Source organism: Psammomys obesus, unplaced genomic scaffold, assembly GCF_907164565.1.
Source record: "Psammomys obesus unplaced genomic scaffold, mPsaObe1.curated_primary_1811, whole genome shotgun sequence".
Lineage (NCBI taxonomy): Eukaryota > Metazoa > Chordata > Mammalia > Rodentia > Muridae > Psammomys > Psammomys obesus.
The window spans coordinates 12,026,174-12,040,755 of NW_026595981.1; the positions used below are offsets into that span (position 1 = coordinate 12,026,174).

The 14,582-nt window shown below is 47.2% G+C and overlaps 2 protein-coding genes across 3 annotated transcripts in view; one reads left to right on the forward strand and one right to left on the reverse strand.

Annotated features, from left to right (window-relative positions):
* Positions 1-7,221, forward strand: part of Trim37 (tripartite motif containing 37) — a 126,473-nt gene extending 119,252 nt beyond the window's left edge. For both annotated transcript variants that reach the window (XM_055620446.1, XM_055620447.1), the window contains exon 25: positions 6,954-7,221. In XM_055620446.1, the coding sequence (XP_055476421.1) occupies positions 6,954-7,083 (130 nt within the window). In that variant the 3' untranslated portion in view covers positions 7,084-7,221. The remainder of the gene's footprint in view (positions 1-6,953) is intronic.
* The window catches only part of Ppm1e (protein phosphatase, Mg2+/Mn2+ dependent 1E), a 122,013-nt gene that overhangs the window by 14,537 nt on the left and 92,894 nt on the right, over positions 1-14,582 (reverse strand). The window contains exon 2 of the mRNA XM_055620448.1: positions 5,402-5,520. Within this exon, the coding sequence (XP_055476423.1) occupies positions 5,402-5,520 (119 nt within the window). The remainder of the gene's footprint in view (positions 1-5,401; positions 5,521-14,582) is intronic.

The following is a 14,582-nucleotide window of genomic DNA, read 5'->3' on the forward strand; positions in this document are numbered from 1 at the left end:
CTGCATATAGGAGTTTTCACCTAGTGTACTACTTTGATTTTTAAATTATTCTTTTTAGTTTTTATTATTGCTGCTTGAGTCAGGATCTCACTATGTAACTCCGGCTGTCCTGAAACTCACTCTATAGGCCAGGCTGACCTGAAATCCACAGATATTCAACCTGTCTCTGCTTTTCAAGGGTTAGGACTAAAAGCTTGTGTCACCGTGACAATCTTTATTTATTTATTTTTAATTAATTGATTTACTTACTTTTAAGTCAGGCTCTTGCTAGGTAGCTCAAGCTGGCCTTGGCCTTGAATTTGGGACAGTCATATTGCTTCACCTTCCCAAGCGCTGGGATTGTAGACGCACGCCGCCACATCACCTGGCTTCTGAAGCACACGATCAGTGTGCACTGAAGACACTATAGCTAACATTTTCAACCATCTAGTTAAGCTGTCTTCCACCTAGTTTGTAGCTACTCAGATAAGCAAAAGATTAGGTTTTCAGTACTTCAGATGTTCCTCCTATATATCTCAGTTAAAAAAAAAAAAATACTCCCAAAAGTTGCTTTACTAAATCAGACACAGCTTGACAGCCTGAGGAAGTATGTGGCAGACGGGCAATGGCTGCAGATGCTTCCTGTAGCCTAGAACAGAAACCCCAAAGGAGAGAGTGTGCGTTCCTCAGCAGCGCGGAACCTGGACTTCCGTTTCTGTTCTTATGCATAATTCTTACATCATTTTTCCTTCTGTCTTGTAGTGCTCAGGCTAGAACTCAGGGTCCTATACGTGCCAGACCAACACCGTGAGCACACTGTGCCTTCTTGAGATAGAATTCCTCTGTAGAGCCCAGGCTGGCCCACATTTCGAATCATCACATCCAATACAAACTCAAATTCATTCTCCCTTAGCCTCCTCAGTACTGGGATTATAGGTGTGAGCCTCTATACCAACTCAGTTACTTTAAAATGATTATTTTCAGAAAGCTAGTCTCAAAGATTTTATTTCTGTTTTTCTTTATCATTAATATACAACAGTCTTAGCTTATGACTTTTGAACCCTTTAATAGTTGTCTATGTGTGTTTGTTGGTTTGCTTTGAGACACTCAGTGTCTCTCCAGTGCTGTTATCTATGAGCTAGCAGCACCAGCCTCTCCTTGTCAGTTTTCCATAACTGAAAAGTAATGGCATATTTGAGAGAAATGAAGTTCAAAGAGCAAATACTCCCTGAGGAGTTAATACAAGAAATAAACAAGCCAATAAACAGCTAGATATTTTTATTGCTTTAAGCAACTCCAAATGTTTGCTCTTTTTAAGTTCTAGCTCTCAGGAGAGACACCCCAACCCCCAAGCAGACCTGACATGAGTGTGTCCTTATTTGACACAATCACTAAAGAGGGTCACAAGACAAATGAGTCCAGAAACTTCAAGGGGGAACGGGACTGGATGGAAAATTTTATGTTCCAGATTCCCAGTAATATAAAGTGTTCCTTCATTCTTTGGTTTGCATATCGCTGTCATTATTTCCACCCACACTGTCCAGTAAGGGAGCTAATAAAACTTAAACGTGAAAGGCTAGAGAAATGGCTCATGGTTAGGAGCACTGGCTGCTCTTGCAGAGGACCCAAGTTCAGTTCCCAACACCAGCAGAGCAGCTGACAACCATCTGTAGAGCAGGGGCTCCAGTGCCCTCCTGTGGCTCGTGGCGGTGAGCACAGACAGAGTGCACACACATAAAAGGAGACAAAACAGTCCTACAGAAAGTAAAAGGTAAGTAAATAAGCATTAGGGCTGAAGAGGCCTGGTGGTTGCGCAGTTAAATGCTGCTCCTGGAGAGGATCCAGGTCTGGTTCCCAGCACACACAGGGCTCCGCACAGCTGCCTATAACTTCAGTTCCAAAGCGTCTGAGACCTTGGCCTGGGCTCTGAGGGCACCAGGCTGAGTCGTTTCAAGTGTTAGATGACTGGCTGTGGCGAATGGCTGTTACCGGGCTGCGGCACCATGCCCAGCTTTTCTAGGGCAAACAGCCACTAGTCTGCCCCTGTTTCCCCGTCACTTGCTCCTGGTGTTGGTGTTTGTTACATGTTGACCACTCTAACTTTTAAAAAAAATATTTCTTTTTAATTGGGGAAGAGCTGTGCATGTGAGCTCCGAGGCCAGAGTCATCAGATCCCCAGAGCTGGAGTTGCAGATGTCTGTGAGCCACTTGGTATGGGAACTCTGAATTGAATTCGAGTTGCCTGCAGGAGCAGTAAAGACCCTAACCCACTAAACCATCTTCCCAGCCCCTGTTGTAACTCTTGAACCACGTTTTGTAACAAGAGATAGTTCTGATAATATTTATTAGGTATTGCGTGTCCCTAGAATACTTCACAGTGTAAATTCTGTTAAAGCAGATAGACTGCTGAAATTGTGCTTGAAAAGGCACGGTGCAGCCAGGGCGCGGTCTGATGACCACAGCCCTTGGCACAGCTACACGCCCCTGCGTGTGTACCCTTCCCTCATGTGCCCCTGTACCTCTACAGTGATAACGTGCTTACACCTGAAAGTATGCTGTAATATCAAAAGGCTAGTTTTCCTTTCTCTTAATCTTACTAGTTTTTATCTTGTTTGTGTGTTTGGGGGTGTATATGTTTGTGTGTGGTGTGGAGACTAGAGGGCCGTGTTGTCCAGTCACATGTCACCTTGCTGTTTGAGTTAGGGCCTCACTGGATCTGAAGCTTACTGGCTCAAGACAGCTGGCTGGTAAGCAGCAGGCGTTTCCTGTCTCCACTTGCCCAAACTGGAATTACAGAGGCAGACCACCACGCCCAGCTTTTACATAGTTGCTGGGGGTCTCAACTCGGGTCCTCATGCTAGCATGTTCCCGAATGAACCACATTCCCAGCCCTTTACTATTCATTTTGGAAAGTTTAGTTTAGCCAGGCATGATGCCCAAGACTGTAACCACATTACTAAGGGGGTCAGATCAGGACCAAAGCCAGCCTCTACCACAGAATAAGTTTGGATCTAGCCTGAGCTACATGAAGTCCTGTCTCAAAAGCCAATTTTTAAAAAGAAAACCATTTTTAAGGGGCTAGAGGAATGGCTCAGTGGTTAAGAGCACTGGCTGCTCTTCAGGGGACCCAGTTTCAATTCCCAGCACCCACATGGCAGCTCACTCCAGTTCCAGGGGATCTGATGCCCTCTTCTGGCCTCTGTGGGCACTGTAAGCCCATGGTGCACAGAAGTACATGGAGGCAAAGCACTCATTGACATCAAAATTTAGAAATAAAAATGTTTTTAAAAATAAAAAGGTTTTAAACAACCATAAAGAGGGTTTTGTTGTTGTATGTTTGTTTGGAGTTTGTTGGTTTTTTCAAGACAGTTTCTCTGTGTGGCCCTCGCTGTCCTAGAACTCACTCTGTAGACCAGTCTGGCCTCCAACTCAAGAGATCCGCCTGCCTCTGCCTCCTGAGTGCTGGACTAACGGCGTGCACTGCCACCACACCGGGTTTTAAAGTCCTCTCTGTGGGGCAGCGTGCTCTTCCCCACTGTAATGTGCGGGCCAACAGGGCCCCTGAAGAGTCTTCCTTGTGCAGTTCACACCTAGGGGTTTGTGCTAAATGAATAGGGGATTTGGAGAGAGTTGAGAATCTCAACAGCATGGAGATGTTTCCGAGTGATCAATGACATCCCTTTTTAAAATCTCTCCGTGTTGCCTCTGCCATCGTGGAAGGCGCAGTGCTTCCCCAGACGCAGCATTTGGGGCAGCACTCAGTCCTGAGGGTCTCCAGCAGGAGTGCTGGAGGACTTCAGTGTATAAATAATAGCCACTTGGAAGGGAAAAATAAAATAAGGGGCGTGAAAAAGTGAACACCAGCCAAGTCGCAGTCCACCCCCTCACAGCTGTAAATTACTCGTCAGTCGTAATGTCGCTGTGCCGAGCTGCAGCTGAGTCAGCCGTCACCCGGCTGCGGTGAAGCAGAATTTAAACTCTCGTCTCTACATTACAAGAGCTTTATACGCCAGCATCAGAGGAGAAGACTGGGGCTTTGTAGAAGGATTCTATTCAGTTTGGCTCTGGGACAGCTTGGTTCTAGGTGAATCTGTTTCTCTTGGTAAAAACAAGTGATAACTCCCTCCTCCACAATTTTCTGTCACAGTCGAGAGAGACAGGAAGAATGGGAATGCCGCACTTTCTATTTATAGCAAATGCTTTGTTCCCTGTGTACCATGTTGATGGGCAAAGGCTTAGACTAGAACAGGCGAGCTAGGCACAGTGACACATGCTGTGATCCCGGGGCTCCAGAGACTGAAGCAGGGTAGTGAGTTGAAGGCCAGCCTGAGGCTACACAGTTGAGACCGTGTCTCAGAGCTAATAAATACCAATAAAATATCATGCTCAAAGCTTTGGAGTGCTGTGCTAGGATGTTACTCTGTTGATAGAACACATAATTTTAAGATATTCCAGGTTCATTTCCCTGCACCAAAAGAACATGGTGGGGCACTCGTGCTCGGATTTTATAAAAATAGTTTCTTTATCTTTTTCAAGTATGTTTAAATGCAATTAACCGGAGGCCAGTGTTGACACGGGCCCTAACCCAGCTGCTTGGGCTGCTGAGGTGGGAGGGCAGCTTGGGCAATTTAGCCAGACTCTGTCTCAAAACAGCATTCACAACAGTGGGTGGGTGTGCGTGCGTGCGTGTGTAGCTCCATGTCCAAGGCTTGGGCTCAATTCCACTGGTGCCAGCAGTGAAGGAGGGGGTGACTGTTGAGCCTCAAACCTTGATATCAACAAAGATGCACAATGATTGGTGCAAATAAATAGCATGACATATCTGTCGAAGCTCAGTTTTAGCAGGCATAAAACTTAACAAGGTTGGTGAGTTTTGTTACAACTTTTAAAAACTCTGGTATGCTCTTGTTTTCTTCAAGAGAAGCTAAACATCTTAGAAGAGATGGTGCATTTGGGGTGTTGAGCCATAGATTAACAGAACATTTTTACACAGGTTTTCCTCGTGCTTCTGTTTTTCTCATGCTGTTTACTGTGCATCAAACTCTCTTAGTTGGGACTAAGTCCTTGGCTGAGTCTAGCACACCTAGGCTCCAGTGACCTTCCACCCTGGTCCCCAAGTAGCTGGGACTTCAGGTACACACTACTGAGCTCAACTCGGATATCTGTTCTCATTCCTTACCAGATACCAATGTCAGTTTTCCTGTTTCTATTCATTTCCGTGTACTGGTTTATCACTCATATATGTATTTTTTCTTGCCTGTTTTTATTTATTTTTTTTTAAGAAAAAAAAAAAAACTCCCTAATACCATTGTATAGTCACTAGTGGGTATATGTGATTGGATTTACCATGCCACGTATTTTCTGTATCGCACTATCCATGAGAAAGGTTTGGTGTTAAACAAGAATGGAGAAAGTTGCTCACCCACAGTGCCTTCTGTGCCGTCCGTTTCCTTTGGGATACAGTGAGCAGAAAGGTCACTCTGGAGGACTTCATCTGACGTGGCTCTGGCTAAGGCAGCAGCCAGAAAGGAAGGGCAGTTACTGAAAGAGAAGCACAGGCTATCTTCAGCAATAACTCAGAAGTGGTGCTTCATGTAATACACACCATGCGGTACCATCCCAGAACTGTCCCTTAGAAACCAGGAAGTGATTGTGTGTCAGCTGACTGACCCTGCTCAGTGCTGGGCAGACACTGACTGTCACAGGGCTCCGCCAGCCAGGCAGACAGGCAGCAAACCTGAAGGTGAGATAAGCTTTATGAAGGAAGCGATGGTGATACCTACTTCGATTGGGTGGCCAGTCATGCCGTACCCTTAAATATAAAAACGATTAGGTTATGAGGAAGTGGAAAGGCAGGGTGACATACTTCAGACTAGCATGCCTTTATAAGAGCTTGTGAGAAGTCACAAATCTCTGAGCAAGGAAGTGCCACAATGAGATAGGAACTGAAATCTTCCCTTGCTTTTCTGTGCCAAAGAAAATTAGAATGTAGCAAGAATGAAACAAGGACAGTGAAGGACATAGTGAAGATGGATGGATGGAAGGAAGGAAGGAAGGAAGGGGAAGAATTAGTAGGCAGGGCAGGAGGAGGACCATGAGGAAGAACAGAATGGGGAGAGACATCAAGAGGAAGACAGGAGGGTAGGTTTTGGAGAAAGCTGCTGTGGAACTTGTTGACAGTTGGGCTGAAGTGAAGGACAGAGTTTGAGCAGCTAAGTGCAAGAACAGGAACTAGGTCAAGAGGTTTGAGGATATGGGCTAACAGAAAACAAGAGCTCACTTTAGCAATGTTAAGCTGGAAATGGTGATGAGATATCTTACAAGGGTATAAAATTATGAACTGGGTATTTCAGAGGCGCTCACATATTAGAAGACCGAGAATCACAAGCACACGGTTTCTTTACAGCTATAGGAATAGAATTACGTAGGGAGAATCAGGAAGACAGCTGCTCCATGCTCTAGCATGTCTTTATGTGCTATGGAAAGTGGGGCAGAATATTTGCCTTGTGGGAAGTTTGCAGGTTAAGCGCGAGTGTAGACAAAGAGCTGTGAGCTTGGGATCTCGCTAGCACGCAGATCTTGACTCTCAAGCCTGAGCCTGATGCATCATGGGATGAGTCTTTGAGAGACATTAGGGGAGAGGAAGAAGGGATGTAGCACGTGTAGATGCTGGGAACCGTGACCAGAAGGCTGTGCTGTGGCGTACTGCTTTTCTGTAGTGCTGTTTCTGGTCCCACATTCTGTTTTTGCATGCTTGGCTCTTAACTCGGGCCTCAGGCATGCTAGCCAAGCGCTTTGCCATGGAGTTCCAGCCCCAGGCCCCGTGCTATTTTAGAACCTCGTCATCTCACATAAAGTCTGTTACTTTTCCTTTATATGTGGTTAAGACTTGAGAACTTTGGGGGGGGGGGGTCCGCAAAAGTAGGCTCCCTGGCTATCCTAGCTTCTTGCTTTCTTCCTCTCTTTCCCTCTAGATTGCTTGGTCTTGGAACCCAGGAAGTTCAAGCCAGTCAACCTGGAGAGACAGCATGTACAGGGTCACATGGATACGAACTGAGGCCCCTGCCCCCAGCTAACAGCCACCATCAGCTGCCTGACGTGTAAGTGTACAGAGCTTCAGGCAACACCAGTCTCCAGCCCTGAGGCCTCAGATGTCGTGGAACAGAGATGGGAACTCTGCTCTACCAGTCTAAAATCCTGACCAAAGGAAACTATAGTATAATAAATGACTTTATTATGCCACTAAGTTTTGTCTTTTGTTTGAAAGCCAGTGTTACGGCTAGAAAACAGGAACTATAGAGACTAAAAAGAGCCAGGCGTGGTAGCTAGCACACGCCTTTAATCCCAGCGCTCCAGAGGGCGAGGCAGACAGTCTGTGAGTGAGCCAGCCTGGCCTACCAAGTGAGTTCCAGGCCATCCAGGCTACACAGTGAGACCCTGTCTCAAAAAAAAAAAAAAATACTCCCCCTCCCCTTCCAAAAAAAAAGCCTTAAAAGCTAGAGTAAGAGGAGAGCCACAGATGTTGAGTGAAGGAGGGAATGGCTGACTATCACTCCTGCTGAAAGGCCAACTGGGGAAGAAGAGGGAATATGTATTAGCATGTAAAGTCATCACTGACTGGGTGCCTCCTCAATGAGAGGGAAAGCATCTCAAAAAAAAAAAAATGGTACTGGGGGAAAATAAGTAGGGTCTCCATATATAAAAACCTCAATTCAAAGTTCATCGCGTGGAGGCCTCTCAGTGTAGAATGCTTGCCGGGAGTGCACAGGTCCTGACCCCCATAAGCGCCGGTGTGGTGTCAGACACTGGGACCCTCTATACTGTTAAGTGGGAGGGCAGAACAGTGCAGCTGCTTTGGCAGCACCCTGAAATTCGAGAGGAAAGTCCTTACATGGTGGCTCAGTGATTCTTGTCCGAGGTTTATGCCTTGGAAGTGAAAGTACACATCCACACGAACCCTGAGTCCCCAAAACTCTCAAGTCTTACCACATATAAAGGAAAAGGAACTTTATGTGAGATGACGAGGTTCTGAAATAGCACGGGGCCTGGGGCTGGAACTCCATGGCAAAGCTCTTGGCTAGCCTGAAGCCCGAATTAGAACCAAGCATGCAAAAACAGAATGCAGGACCAGAAACACTGCTGGCCTGCTACAGAAAAGCAGTCTGCCACAGCGAAATCAAATGCAGCAGAGACAGAGTGGAATGGCCTTTTCAGTTTATCTTACGAGTAGGGGCTCTTGGCCAGCTTGTGTACCTGTGTGAGCCTGGTGCCCGCAGAGGCAAGAGGAGGGCATCAGATCTCCCGGAACTGGAGTTGCAGGTGGTTGTGAGCTGCCGTGTGGGCGCTGGGAGTCAAGCCCAGGTGCCCTTACACTGCTGAGCCTTTTCTAGAACCACTGAGTAGAACGGCTTTTAGCCATTAAAAGGGCAGAGCAGTAGCTAGATGAACTTTACAAATACGGTAGCAGAGGACTGTCCTGAAGACCACGTATTCTAGAGATATATTTATAGGAAAAGCCTATAAGGTGCATCTGTGGAAACACTGGTGCTTCTGGGTTGAAGTCCAGTGTGCACATGGAGATGCCGGCCTCCGACAGGGTAAAGTGCCGCCTTCGCTGGGAAAGCAAGGCAAGGCGGGGAGGGCAAGCAGTGTATGTCAGGCAGGTCTTTCTGTTTGCCGTTAGGGAAGGAAGAGCAACCCCGTCGAAGTGTGACCAAGTACCTCACTGGGCATGCATGCCTCGTGCCAGCCCCTGTTCTCCTGCTCCAGGTATTTATCAACAGGAGCCATAAGCCCCTGCCCTCCTCGGGCTTACTCCAGAGGGAAGTTTCTCAGTGAAACACGAAGCTGGGGCCGCTTTTCAGGCATGAGACTCTGCTACAGATCTTCGGGGAACATTGTGGGGCCCTCCCGTGGAGGCTCTAACCCAGCAGCCTGGGTGAGGCCTGAGAATCTTCATTTCTCACAAACTCCTGGATGGTGCTGAAGCTGCCGAGAAGGTGGACAGTGCTAAGAAGCTGGTGAAGTTCGGGGTGCATGCGTTGCTCTTCCCGTCTGCTCCTGCACTAGCACAGGGTGGCCCCACCAGGTGAAGGAAAGACCGGGAAATGCTTATCTTTAAGGGTACGATCTTAATGATGGAGCGTGGACACTTACGTTGGCCAAGAGCAAATGTGGTTTAAAGGTAAATGAAGAATTTAAAGGAGTGGGAGTACTCGGGTACAAAATCTAGGACCTGTGTTACAGTCTGAGCGAAGGGCTGGTGTGGGTCACTGGAAGCTGGTGTAGTGCTTGGTGGAAAGGTCAGGAGAGACCAAAGACCTGCTTCAGAAACAGGACATTTCAGTGCTTCCTCCTCATTCCCTGGTACGTGTGTGTGTGTGTGTGTGTGTGTGTGTGTGTGTGTGTGTGTGTGTGTTCACGTGTCCAGATGCATGTCTGAGGCCAGGGAGGGTGTGTGCGCACATACACATGTCTGCACAAGTATGTTCTAAAGATGGCCGTCCGCTTTCTTTCTCTCTTTTGTGTTTGTTTTGTTTGTTTTTGAGACAGGCTCCTCCTTGGAGTTGGGGTTGATGTTTTGGGCGGACTGGCTGGCTAGTGAACTCTGCCTGTCTCTGTGGCCCCAGCACTGAGATTTCAGGCACGCGCCAACAGACGTGGTTTCCACGTGGATTCTGGGAACTGAACTCAAGTCCTCAACGTGCAGGCACTCCCCCCAAGCCCTTATCAGTACTATTTAAAATGTACTGATGCAGGTTTAAAATGTACAATGGCAGGTTATGATCCTCTGTGAATAATAAAATCATTTGAGTTGTGAGCCCTTTGTCTGTTTGTTTAAACAACACTGGGCATCGACCCTAGGGCCGCTTGCATGTTAAGCAAGTGCTCCATCACCTGAACTCCCCTCCAGCCCTTTTTCATTAAAAAAATTACAACTATTCATTCATTCATTCATTCATTCATTCATTCATTGATCTACTAAGTGTGTGTGTGGACAGTCAAGTGCCACGGTGTACCTGTAGAGGGCAGAGAACAATCTGCAGGAGCTGGTTCCTTCCTTCCTTCCACCATGTGGGTTCTGGGTATAGAACCCAGGTTATCAATCTTGGTTGCATGTACCTTAACCCCCAGGCCAGCAGTTCTCAACCCCAGTCACGATCCCTTTAGGGGTCACATAGCAAACATTCACATTATGACTCTTAACAGTAGCAAAAGTACAGTTACGAAATAGCAATAAAGTAATTTCATGGGTTGGGGGTCACCACAACACGAGGAACTGCATTAAAGGGTGGCAGCATTACGGAGGCTGAAAACCACTGCTCCAGGCTAGTTTGCTGACCTTAATTTTGATTTTGAGATGAGGTCCCTCTACATTGCCCGAACAGGCCTCAAAGTTGAGAGCTTTCTCAGCAGCTGGCACTTCAGGCCTGCACCCCCACACCCGGGTGTAACCAGTTTGTTTTTGTTTTCCTTTGCTGTGCTTGTGGCTCTGAGGCATGGCCTGCAGCTCCATACACGTGAGGCAAGCACTACCGTTGAGCTAAGTCTTACTTCAGGTGTGCGGGAGGGTCACTCTTCACAGCCATTGCTCCTTAATGGCCCTGAAGAGAAGTAACGGGACCACTTCAAGGTCCAAATGACAGTGTCTCCTCATCTTCAGTACTATGGAGACTATCGATTGATCTTTTACTGATAAGTGGAAGGTTCCCGGTACCAATATGGCTTGTACTTACATCTCTTGTGCTTTTGCTCTGATCTAATCAGCTCTTTTGTTTGTTTTTAAAGCTACATTTTAAGATGATCCAAGAACTTGGCTGTGATCTAGCTCCCTAGAGTTCCACAGGAAAATGATACCTTTTGTGTAATTAACCCATCACTCTAGGCTCATCAGAGGTAAGACTGTGACAGCTCCTGTGCCCCATTAATCTCATTAATGTGCCATTTGTGGTACACTTTTAGTTACAGCTAATCTCCTTTTTAACTTTTTGTCAGACAGAATGAAAATATTTTCAGTGAAGTAGGGAGGGAGGGTTAGCTCACCGAAGTAAGATCTCAGACATCACCTCCATCAGCTCCCTGCATGGTAAGACGTGGAAACACTCTCATGAATCATTTCTTACGGTTTTGACTGGATTGAAAGAAACTGTTTCTGAGGAATCAGAATTGCAAATATGTTTAAAGCATAGTCACATCAGAGAATACTTGATACATCTCAAATGCAAACTTCCCACTAGTGCTTGTCATTTTAAGAGAAGTAATAGGGGTGACTAAAGTAACATAGAAACCGCTCCTCCTCCATAATTACTCCTAAGGTGCTTAGAAGATGTTGCGCTTTGGCCAACATAGTAGGCGGGGCGTAGCAGAAGACAGCCTGAACTGAGGCAGTGGGCAGGCCCAGACCTAGAATGGTATTGTCGGGGGCTGGAGAGATGGCTTAGCAGTTAGGAGCACTGGCTGCTCTTAGAGGACCTGGGTCTGAGTGCCAGCAACTCAGGTGGCTAGCAACTGTGTGTGACCCCAGTCCCAGGGCTCCAGTGTTCTCTTCCGCCCTCTGGAGGCACCAGGCACGCGGAGAGTGCACAGACAAGCAGGCAGACACACACGGTAAGTGGAATCAAATGCCATCACACTGGAAGCGCTGCCGTCACTTGGCATGACCTGACTTTGGTAATGCTGGCCTTTGGGTGGCCCAGATCTTCTCAGAGCAAATTAATCGTGTTAGAATCCCCAAAAAACAACAAAACTGCAGCTTTCTGTGTTAGATATGTACAGCTATAGGACAGATTCTTATTTTTTCTACACAGCAGTTAACTTCCTTATTTATCTCAAACACCAAAGTACTAATTTTATATATTCATAGAGTCTTTGTCTATTAAGTCATATGTTACATATATAGACACTTTTTTGAACAGTGTTGAAAAATCATTAGTGTCCACCAGAAATAAAAGATTCTACTTCGTTACAGCTACTTAAAGAACACATGAGTATATATTTGAAATTTCTAATATACTTAGTTTTTCAGTGCTGCACATTATAATGCCAGAAGGTTAGCCCTGTTAACATCAGAAACTGAGCTCTTGAAATAAAACACAGGGTTTCCTTTAAAGATAATACTCTTCAAACACACGTAAACCCCCAGAAGACTATTGTTCGCAAATACCATGACTGTCACACTGGCTAGCAGCATTGTCTTCAGCTTCCAAGTATTTATTTGGAGAGCACAATCTTGCTTCTTCAATTCTACTTCTACAAGAAGGATCAAGAGTGTTGCTCACTGGTAGAATGCATGCTCAGACTGTATTAGGGCTGGGTCCCCACCACCTCAAAAAAGAAAGAAAAGACACCTGTCCCCAGTATGTCTGCAGAGTGACTTCCTTCCTTCCTTCCTTCCTTCCTTCCTTCCTTTTCTCTTTTGAGACAAGATCTCACTATGTGGCACTGCATTTACTAGTTGGAAAGACCTCTTTGGATTTTGTATAGCCAAGCATGCCCAAGTATGCCATAAACTTCATATGGAACAATAGTGTTAACAAATATGGTGGAGCTTTCTATTTTGTCTTACTATTTTTTAATTTTTTAAATTTTACTCATTTTATTTTATGTATATGAGTGCATGAGGGCATCAGATATCACTATAGATGGTTGTGAGCCACCATGTGGTTGCTGGGAATTGAACTCAGGACCTCTGGAAGAACAAACAGTGTTCTTAACCACTGAGCCATCTCTCCAGCCCTATTTTAATATTTTTTATTGTTTTGTTTTCGAGACAGGACCTCTACATAGCCTTGGCTGCCATGGAACTCACAATGTAGAACAGGCTGGCCTCGAATTCGCAGAGATCTCCCTGCCTCTGCCTTCTGAGTGCTGGGATTGCAGTTCAGCCCCAAGCCCAGTGAGAGCTTTGTATTTTAAACAACAGTCCATCCTCCTCCCTCTTGAAAGTACTTTCAAGAGTTCATTTTTCTATGTCCACCTAGTCTAGGCTGGCATCAGTCTAGTCAGTTGGTACTTTGGTGATAAGGAAGGGGGCCGGGGCTGAGTGGTGTTGGCTGGTGCCCGGAGTACTGGGTGCTATCGTGGTATGAACAGACACCATAGAAACAGTAAATATGCTTCATCTTCAGATGCCAAGGGTGGACCTCCTCTCAGTCCCTTGTTAGCGTCATGCCTATTAGGACAGTGTACATTTTAAGGCAGCAAACTGAATAAACCAAGCCAGGAAGCACTTTGATTACAATGCCAAACCTACACAAATCACCGAAGACATAATTAGAGAAATTAGAGGTTTAAAAGTACATCCTTCCTGACACTGGCAGTGTGGGCGTCCACACAGCACGGCACAACAGCTGTGCCGCGGCAGGCTGGGCACAGCCCTGCTAAGGTAATAGAAACTCTGGAAGGTGTGACGTCCCCACCCGTTCCAGCTGAGAGAGATTCCGCCGAGCAGCAACTAGCCCACGGCATCACGACGGTGCCTCAGCATGCGTCTGCCCCGGGGGAGCGCAGGAAGCACCCCATCTCCGTTCAGCGTAAGGATTTTAATTCCAGAACAGGGCATTCGACGAAAGTACAGGCGGCACGTCCTCCGCGGGAGAGCGTTTTTCCTTGGGCTTCGTGGAGTTCATGGGCTGGGCTCTTCCGCTGGGGGCTGTTCTTTGTCTAGCGAGCTCGAGGAATGCAGCCTGGAGTCACATGGCGATGCCCACACGGCGCAGGTCCTTCCCTTTCCTTGTGGGGGTCTAAATAATGCCCGCCTGGTGCCTGGCCCCCGCTGCAGCCTTGGGGTTCTCACAGCACACGCCTCCCTGCTGTGCCTATGGGCTTCATCTCAGTAACTATTTTTGCTCACACCAACCAGGATGACATTCAAGAAAAGCCTACAGACTCCCAGGCTTTCTGAGTACCAATTAGCTGCTACAGGGCCACCCGAGACTAAACTAACTGCAAGATCAGTACAAGATCTTGAGAAAAGGTGGCCCAGCAGGAAACCCTGTCACCTTCCCCCCCAAAGCAGCCCGAACAGCCTGTGTCCTGAAACAGCCCTTGCCAGAGCAACCCCATGTGGCCATCCTTGTGCTGGGTCCCTCCAGAGCCCCCAGTGGCGCCACGCTGTGCTCTCTTACCGGGGTATCACCTGTCTGCCCCTCCCACACTGCAGTGTTCACCTGCAAAGCGCTGGCCAGTGCCTGCGTCCGTCCGTGCTCTGCAAGTGCTATCAGATAGGGCTCTGAGGGCGCGGTGGCATACGCTATGTCCCAGCGCTCAGGGAGGCAGAGGCAGGCAGATCTCTGTGAGTTCAAGGCCAGCAAGTTCAGGACAGCCAGGTCTCAAGAAACAAAAAAAAAGAAGAAGAAGAAGGAAGGAAGGAAGGAAGGAAGGAGAGAGGGAGGGGAGGGAGGGAGGAAGGAAGGAAGGAAGGAGAGAACGAAGGATATTAGTTTTGGGGACGGAGTGTGTGGAGATCAGAGGACAGTGCTGGGGTTGGTTCCCTTCCGCGTTTGTGTGCACCCGTGAGGGCGAGGAGTCAGGGAAGGAAGTGCTTCTAGAAGGAACTGGGTATCTGCACCGGTGCTTCCACCGGTGCTTCTGAAGTCTGAGCC